The 9,750-nt window shown below is 30.5% G+C and overlaps 1 protein-coding gene across 1 annotated transcript in view; it reads right to left on the bottom strand.

The window, feature by feature from the left end:
- The window catches only part of LOC145245793 (unconventional myosin-Va-like), a 577,542-nt gene that overhangs the window by 90,678 nt on the left and 477,114 nt on the right, over nt 1-9,750 (bottom strand). The window contains 2 exon segments of the mRNA XM_080107437.1: nt 2,002-2,019; nt 8,917-9,037. Coding sequence (XP_079963563.1) covers nt 2,002-2,019; nt 8,917-9,037 — 139 coding nt within the window.

Here is a 9,750-nt window from a genome sequence, read left to right as displayed (position 1 = left end):
TCAATCTATAAAAGTGAACGTGTGTGTGTGTGTGCCTGTGTCTGTGTACATTTCCCTACGCAATAACTATGTCAATTTTCAGTCTACAGACTCGAAATTTGATATGCAGGGTACTGAGATTTGGGAAAATCGATGTGATCGGGTTTCGGCCTGAAATTTCGCTGTTAACAGGTCAAAGTTCAGCGATTTGACCTTTGAGAACTCTACCAAACTCCTCCGACAATTTTGGGTCTAAACACTTGACATTTTAGATATTGGTTCCTTGGACATGGATCTAACTTAATAACTTGATTTGAGCGCAAAACAATAAATATTAATGGGTCATAATAGGCGTCAAAGTTTAAAAAATTACTTTTTTTTTGTTTTTGTTTTTTTTTGCTCAGCATACACCTCCAGGCAATGCCGGGCACCCATTGCTAGTATTATATAAGTTATTATAAATCGTTCAATATGTATTACTAAGCTCTATTTACTATATAGTAAATATTGAGCTTTTAAATCCGATTTAGGGAGTTACCTGCCATTTGTTTAAATTTGAGTCACCCTCATTTGTGATGTATTTTTTTTATTTATTTATTATAATCAATAATGTAATGTTTTTTTTTTATTATTAAACATTTTAATATATATTTTTTTAATTCAAATATCTATTAAATATTTTACGTGCATTAAAGTCATCTATGGACACACATGTTTCTAGATTTCGCTTGTCGTCAGCATAGCTAAACTTTTAGTCATTTAATGCCGAATCCACTCATTTTAGTAAAAGTTTTTTATATCTTTAAATATTTATTTATAGTTTTTTGTTTGGTTGTTTTACAGCATATCAACCCCTTTTTTGGGGGGGGGTCATTTAATGCCAAATCCAGTCAATTTGGTGTTTAGCTGTTTTATCGAGGAAAATAGTCTTGATCTTTGCTTTGTGGAAAATGAGATCGAAATTTGCAAAAAAGTTTAAATGTATATATATATATATATATATATATATATATATATATATATATATATATATATATATATGTTTGATACATTTAAATCAATAAGCCGATATCTTCAGCCAACATGTACTGCTAATTAATAATAAGAATATTTGTGTGTGAGTGTGAACATTAGATTAAAAACATCCAATAATTTTAAAGAGATGAAAACAGCATTACATTAATTATAGTTTAAATTAGCTATAGTTGTACAACAATTTTGTTCGATTAATAATTTAATCAGCAAACGATATTGTAATAATTAAATTTAACCGTTAAAAACAATTTTAAAATAATAATTTGGTTAAAAAAAAAAATTGAATTAAAACTGAGTAAAACAAAAATGGAAATAAAAAAAAATACTTTCGGGTAACACTGCACATGTACAGCTAATTAATAATTAGCATGTGTGTGTAGTAGATTAAAAAATAAAGACACACTTAATAGTGCTTATGTAAAATAGTGATGTTTTAAACCAATGCATTTCAGGTGAAAACATTACGTACTCACAATGTCATGTTGAAATTAGTATGAATTCCAAAAATTATGAAAAATGATCCAGTAAAAGATGTGCAAGATGCATTAACAAAAAATCAACCACAATTACATTCCGATATATTGTGTTTAAAGATGGCAGATTGTAATTATTTAATCAAAATTATTGATTGCAATCATCTCCCCTGGATTTTGAGAACTCTTCAACATTAAAACTCTATAAATCGATAAACTCGATAAATTTTATTTTCACATGTAATTATTTTTTACTACTGGATCATTTTTTGTAATTTTGGGAGATTATATTAATTTTGACACGACACATAAATATGTAATATAATATTTTCACTTGAAATGCGTGGGTTTAAAAGATCACTTATACTACACAAGCACCTACTTAGCATATATCTCTGAGGGGTGTGGGAGAGAGCGTAAAAAAGAAGGAAGTGGTCAAAAGTGCAGTTGACATGCTTTAAAGTAAAATCATGGCACAAAACGGAAGGCGAGATGCATTGCAGAATATACATACTGTGGCAATTGAATTGAGCTGAAATGGAACAGATAGACATTAAACGTTGCGAAAAAAAATCAAAGAAATAATATGGTCACAAATGATAGAAAAGTGGAAATGATATTGGACAAAAATCGAACAACAATTCTAGATGGACTTCTGCATAATAATAATAAAAAAAACAAAAACGGTATTTCTTGGATCTTGGCCTTGTGTTTTGTTTACAGTCCAGAGTGCTTTTTTTTTTTTTTTTTTTTTTTTGCTGTTTTTCTTTTTACTGTTTAAAAAAATAATAAATAAATAAAAAAATCTCTAACTTTGCCTAGATGGATTTTTGAAAAAAATTAAAACACAGTATCTCTTTGGTCTAGCAAGTTCATTCTCCTGAGTAATACACCCTCCTTTAAGAGGAGAGATGGTTTTATTGCCTGCCGTTGATGAGGATTACAAGTGTGATTTTGTGGTAGTCCAGAGTGATTCTTTTTTTCGTTGTTTGAGCTTATTTTTTTACATTAAACAAAAAAATAAAAAAAAAAAGAGAAAATGACCATGTGTCTAACTTACATCCGTGGGGACACAAGTAAAAAAGAACTAAGGCTAAAAGAGAAAATGAAACAGAGAAAGAAGAAGAATGGGAGAAAAGGGGAAAGGTGTGGGAAAGTGAGTGTAAATGGAAAAAAAGAGTGAAGAAAAAAAAGAATGACGAAAAAAAAGAGGGAGAAAAAGATACAAGAGGGAGAAAAGGAAGGGGAAAATAGTGGAAAGAAAAAATGGAAAAAGAAAAAAGGAGAAAGAGTAAGAAATAAAAAGAGAGGAGGAAGAGGAATAATAATAAAAAAAAAAGAAAGAAAATATCAGGCAAAATGAGTCTTAATTATTTCATTGATAATGTTAATTATTTTTTAATGGCAATCCAACATGTCTTCCAATATGTAAATCTAAATTAAGAAACATTATGTTCACACTTTTCAGATGTTGGTGTTTTTCAAATCTACATGCGTTAACACATTTCAAAAAATGTTTTCTATTAATCAATTATTTATTACAAACAAAACGAAACATTCAATGCGTGTGCACAAAAAAACAACGTGGCCTTCAGTGAAAATAATAAGGAATATATTGGATAATAATGGTCATCAGATCATGAAAGCTACTTGTTGGTGATAATTTTAAATGTGATATTCGCTTAAAACAGAGCCGAAAATCTCTAAAAATTAACTTTTTAAAAGACTTTACTTGGTACTCTGGCAAACATTGACCTTTATTACTATATTATTTTTCCTTTATTTTTAATATAAATAAAGTTACAAATAAAAATGCTACTAAAACAAACATTTTCAAAGATGTTGCGATGTATGTTCTGTCCTAGTGCTCGACTGAGCTTCAGTCTATGCCCCACTTCTGCAAAACATTCACAGCACTCATCTAGCTACAACCATTATCAACAGTTTCTTCGATTCTCTATTTGTGCCTAAAATTAAATGCTAATTCCAGAAACAAGGTTTCTTTCTTAGAACTGTCCATACCGTGAACTGCTTTCCAGCTGACTACAACTTGGTTGTTTTCAAGTCCAATGTAAACAAATTCTTGCTGAGCCGTCCTCTTTAATAATCAAATTCTACCTAATTTCCACGACTACTGATCATTAGTGTTGTCTTACTGACCATCTGACACTCAGTAACCCTTTATCCTTGAGTAGCCTTCGGGCCTAGATATACGTTTACTCTTTTGTAAATAAAATAAAACCCTTACTTGCACTCATTCAAAAAAAAAAATCACTACGCTGTTAATTTGTAAACTTTTCTTTATATTTTTTATTTTTTTTATTTTTTTCTGAAAAACGGTTGACTATTTAATTAAAATTGAATAATTCTGATCTTGTTTAATGAAAAACGAGATTCATGGATTAGTATGGACAGGGAGGGGAGCTAGAACCGGCCCTGTGTACATTTCCTGTTGTGTATGTTTATAAACATCAGATGCAAGAATCAAACAAAGGCAAACTGAACCGTTAATGAAGAGAGAGTTTTAATTAGATTCGCACACAAGACGGAATGAAAGGAAAATCAACTTCTCATTCTTCATTTCTTAAACATAAAAATCTTGGAGAGAAATCTGAATGGAAATATCAATGTCAACTATGTCAAATATCAATGTGAACTAATTCGGGAGGAGGAGGGGGGGATAAAAATAAATTAAATAAATCCTCATGATTTAAATATTCAGTGCAACTTTACTATAGTGTGTCTTTGAAATAAATGCATTTCAGAGAAAAACATTATTACGTACTTACGTGCCATGCCGAAATTAGTATATATTCAAAATATTACAACAAATGGTCCAGTAGAAAAATAACTATAAGTAAAAACGGAATTTTTTGAAGTTGCGATTTTTCACTGTAAATTAACCCTTTAGAAGATTGAAAACAGGGGAAGATAAATGCATTCTATCGTTTAAGCCAAAACTACTATCAATAATCCCCCCACTCTTTATCCGTGCCTAAACCTAAACGTAGATTCCATGAACAAAGCTTCTTTCTTAGAACTGCACGCCTGTGGAACTATCTTCCGTTTGCCTGCTTTCCAGCTGACTACAATTTGATTGTCTTGAAGTCCAACGTAAATAAGTTCTTGATGAACTAAGTAATCCAATTTACAAAATTTCCACTACTTACAATTACTACACTATAATCCCATTGACTAGTGTACACCCACTAACCCTTCTCTTCGAGTGGCCTCCGGACCTTGATAAGTGGTGACTTCTATGTAAAAAAGTTGCTTTGTACAGAACCCAATAACAGGTCAGCCATCTTGCTTTTTCTCCGATCTATTGCACACTTTTTTTTTATTTTTTTTTTTTTATAGGAATCACCACTTATCAAGGCCCGGAGGCCACTCGAGGATAAGGGTTAATGGGTATACATTAGTCAATGGGATTTTTTTCTGAAAATCAGCTCTAGCACATCTACTGAACCATTTTTTATAATTTTTCGAATTCATACCAATTTCAACATGACACTTATGTACGTAATAATGTTTTTCCCTGAAATGCCTTTGTCCAAAGATACATGATTGAGTCGGATGACACACTATAATAAAGTTGCACCAAATATTCAAATGAATGATTATCCTTTTTTTTTTTATAATCTCTATTAATAAAAAATATCCGATCTTTTTTTTTTTTAATGGAAATCACTTGAGACAAGGCATGAAGCTTAGGAGCTAACAAGGATAAAATATGATTATTACAAAGGATTGAACATCAGTAAAATTTGATCCAAGATCTCTGGTGTTACTCTAGAAAATACTAACGTATTTGTTGTGCGGATTTGTAGAAGGCAAAATATTTTTTTTTAATACGAAAAAAGGAGAGAAAAGTAGAATCACTTCAAAAACAAATCATGACTGAAAGCATTTAATCCTCTTGACTCCAAACAAACTAGCTAAAAGGATAAGCTCTTCAGGAGCCCAATAGGGAGGGGAGGGGTTACTAAGATGGATGACAAAAAAAAGTATATCTTTAAACTGGTTACACGGCTGACCAGAAACGAGTGTTGTTACCGTGAGATCATCACTCTCCATCAAATCAAATATCACATGTGCGTGTGTAAATACAAGTGTTTGTTTATAAGTAAGATTTGTAATTTTTTTAATTCAATATTTCATTAAAAAGTTAATTAAAATGAAAAATTTATGAATAAATTTAAGTTTTAAAATCCTACTTTAATTTTTTTTTTTTTAATTGAACAAATAAAAATCGAAAATATTTATGAAATCTAAAGGCCTTCAATCGATTTTATTGCAAAACAGGTTGGTTTTCTTTTTTTTAATAGCATATTCCTTCACTGAATTGTTTTAAAAAATGTAAATATTTTCTAACAATATATTTTTGTCTCTTACCTTAAATATTTCTAATTAAGGTAAAAACAGATTTTTTTTAAGGCGGGGGATACAGGAATACAATGTATTAAACAAAAAACAATGGCTGATAGATACACACACACAGAGTATGTATATATATATATATATATATATATATATATATGACGTGGATAAATAATTCAAATATCTAATTTTATAAAATTGATAAAAATCTCGAAATCTAGACAAGGAAAAAATTCTTTAAAAAAAAAAAAGGAACACCTTTAAAAAAGTATGTGATGAAAATTGTATTAAAGTTTACCGATACTAACAATCAACATGCAGAAAACACAAAATTATCTTGCTTGTCATCAGACCTGAATATCATTGCATTTGATTGCATCCACAAAATTGATATTTGATTCTACCTAGCCAGTGAATTTAAAATGTTATAATTTGAGTAATTCATATAACGAAAAAAGGAAATATAATCTAGTACTATTAAGATAAAAAAAATGGACAGTTTCCTTATACAATGTCTGACTTTGCATTTTCTCTGTGTTGTTTTTAATTCAATGATTGTTTTCATCGTAATATAACAAATATTTCTGTTTAAACATAAAATTTCTTTTGTGGACAAAAGTTTAGTATTTGTGTTCAACTGTTCTTTTCCTCCCATTTTATTTCATGGGGGGGGGGTGATTTTCAACAAGTTTCTAAGTTTAAAACAAATCTCCTCCACCAAATTTTTGCTCAGATAAATAAAATATTCCTGCATACATTCTTTGAATGCCTGTATATATTCAAAGCTATTCATTTTGATTTCCATTAATTTGTAAGTAATTGGTTTCATTTTCCAGTTTTATATATAACTTCTCATGGAGAATCAATATTGCATTTTGAAATCTTTAGATTTGAAGAATATGATTCTAACAATCCTGAAAATTACAGCATTCCTGAATTCACTCTAAGCTTCATTTTGATATCCACATCGTGTGTGTAAATATATATATATATATATATATATATATATATATATATATATATATATATATATATATGTATGGTTCAGTCAATCTTGAGTTATAATATTGTGGTATATGTGATAATCAGATTATATTATTAATGAGCTGTACTTATGCAGCATCTAGGATGCAGTAAAGGCATTTTAGATTTTGATTTTTATTCAGTTGCAAATTTTTAAACGTATACAAAAAAATTAAAATTTTACTTGCATGGTAGGCAACTCCTATTATATTGTCCAATTCAATATTAATTGAATTACACTATGCCATGAATATACTATTTTATGAAAAATGTGTGGCATCAGCATTGAAATTCAAAAGTTTTCAAATAGAAAATTAATTGCACCAAAAAGTATCCTATATCTGCCATCAAAGCAACCATTCACCCATGCATGGAATATTGTTGCCACATTTGGGTTGGTGCATCTACCACTAATCTCTCACTCTTAGTGTTCAAAAAAGAGTCTCCAATTCAACAGGTTCCACACTACCAACCAAAGTCCAATCCCTGTCCCATCGCCACAATGTTGAATCTTTGTGCCTGTTTTACAAGTATTTTAATGAAATATGCTCTGAAGAACTTGTGGCACTTGTGTTCCCTCAATGTAAATACCTTCGACTTAACCAACAAGCAGCAAAATCACACCCTTTCATTGTAGAGATTCTAGAAAGTCTTCTACTCTGAGTTTCTTTCCTCGAACTACTAGACTTTGGAATTCTCTCCCAGTCTCCCATTTCCTTGACTGTATTAACATGCAAAAGTTTAATTGTAAACAGAGATCTTGCTGTTCAACTCCCTAAATAGTGTCCTTGTAGATATGGTCCCAAATAGTAGTTCCTTACATCCAAGTAGCAATGTACCTTGTTTGAGTGAATAATAGTAATAAAAACATAATGAATAATAGTATAAAAACTATAATAAATAATAGTATAAAAAATGGAATAAACAAGAGTATAAAATATTGTCTATTTCTTTCCACAACAGTTTCCATCCAAATAAACAACAGTTAAAAAATTCAGTATTAAACAAAAGAATTTAATAGAAAAATTTGTTACCAATATAATAAAAAAAAAACATCCATCTATAAATAATATATGTTGCAGAAAAGGATATTTTTACTGTAATAAATATTATGAGCAAATTACATTTTTTTTTCTTTTTAACAACATGGCCCAACACAACAGCAAAGGAAATAACTATGCAGAATGAAATATTAACAACTTAACTTGAAAACCTATTTAGGTTAATGTTCTGGGGTAGTTAACACCCCTATAGTCATGATAATATGGATTCGTCTGGCATTTCTGCCCGATATTCATGATAATATGGATTCGTGCTGGCATTCATGATAATATGATTCATCTGGCCCTATGTAAGCCAGGCATTTCTGCCGTCGAGCAGAGAGCACAGTTTAACCGCTCATAGTGACCACCAGGACTTTTTCACCTTAATATTGTGTCCCCTAACCAGGACCACAATACTAAAAAATCCTGCTTAATTAATTTTAATATATTAAATAGCAAAAACAATATATGTTTTACTAATATATCACTGCTTATCAAGACCCAAAAGCCATTTGAGGATAAGGATGAATGAGTTGAGTTGGTCAGGTAGAAGGCAAGACAACGTTAGAAGAATTACTAATGATTGTTCCAAGTGGTCTAAATTTGATTATTTAAGAGGACACACTTCAACAAGAATTTGTTTACACTGAACTTGAAGGCAACCACATAGTCAGCTAGAAAGCAGACACATGATATTGTGTTCCACAGACAGGTTTTGTTCATGGAAGTTTCATTTAATTCTAGGAGAAAATGGAAATTACTTAGATGAGTTTTTTGTTGTAAATGTGCAGGAGGGAGTCATCGATTGGAGCTCAGTCGAGCACCTGCTATGTATTAAGTATCAAGTTCACTCGCCAAATAAAATGCTAACTGCATTGTTTTTCAAAGATCAAATTTAGAAGGTAGAAGAAAGAGCTGGATGACGATGATGATGATGATGATGAAGAAAAAAGATTTGTGAATCCAAGAAGAGGGATTTTTACCTGACTGATGACCTGTTTTTGCCGTTCATTTTCCTTTGTAAGTTCGTCAATCTGTGTAAGTAAGTCTTGTTCAGTGTGTTTTGATTTCTTTTCTGTCTCTTGGAGTTGATTCTCCAACAACCTGATAAACAGAACAAAAAAAGAAAAAAAAAAACAACATTAAAAATCCAACAAAGACAAAAATATGATTGAAAGTAAAATATAAGTAAAATATAACAGCAGATTAATAAATACCGAACAGATGACCTGAAAATAAACGATTAAAAAAAAAAATTAAAATTCAATTGATTTTAACAAAGATGGATAAGCATGAGATTAAGATGATTAAATGATCGATGAGTTCTTTAATCCTCCAGGGTTGGGTGGGGGGGGGTTGCATTATTTCATGAACAAAAATAGTCTGGCAGTACCCATCCCTCTCCAGGTTTCAGAGCACATACAGCACCTGGTATTACCAAATGGCCACTCATATTAGTACTAACAGGCTCAACGTTGCTTCTATGATATAATAGGAACCGGTGTGTCAACATGATTAGGCCATATAAAGTACTAGCAGGCTGCCCGGCGTTGCCCGGACATAAAAAAGGCTTAAATATGACATTTTGCTTCATGGAGATTTCGCATTTATTATTATAGAGTCATTCTCTATCGATGATTATATTACATCCAATATATAGTAGCGATTTTGAAAAAAAATAAAAAATAAAAAAATGACTTGAGTACTATCGGCTAGAATTGAAGCCAAAACATAAAACTCTCCAGCCTGATTCTTAGGCCTCTGAATCCTGCTTATGTGCATAAAAATAGTTTAAAAAAATAATGTTTAACCTATGA

The sequence above is a fragment of the Euprymna scolopes genome, chromosome 23 (genome assembly GCF_053919585.1).
Source record: "Euprymna scolopes isolate OS-2025 chromosome 23, ASM5391958v1, whole genome shotgun sequence".
NCBI lineage: Eukaryota > Metazoa > Mollusca > Cephalopoda > Sepiida > Sepiolidae > Euprymna > Euprymna scolopes.
Note: the sequence above shows the minus strand (reverse complement) of the source record. Positions and strands in the feature narration are given on the sequence as shown.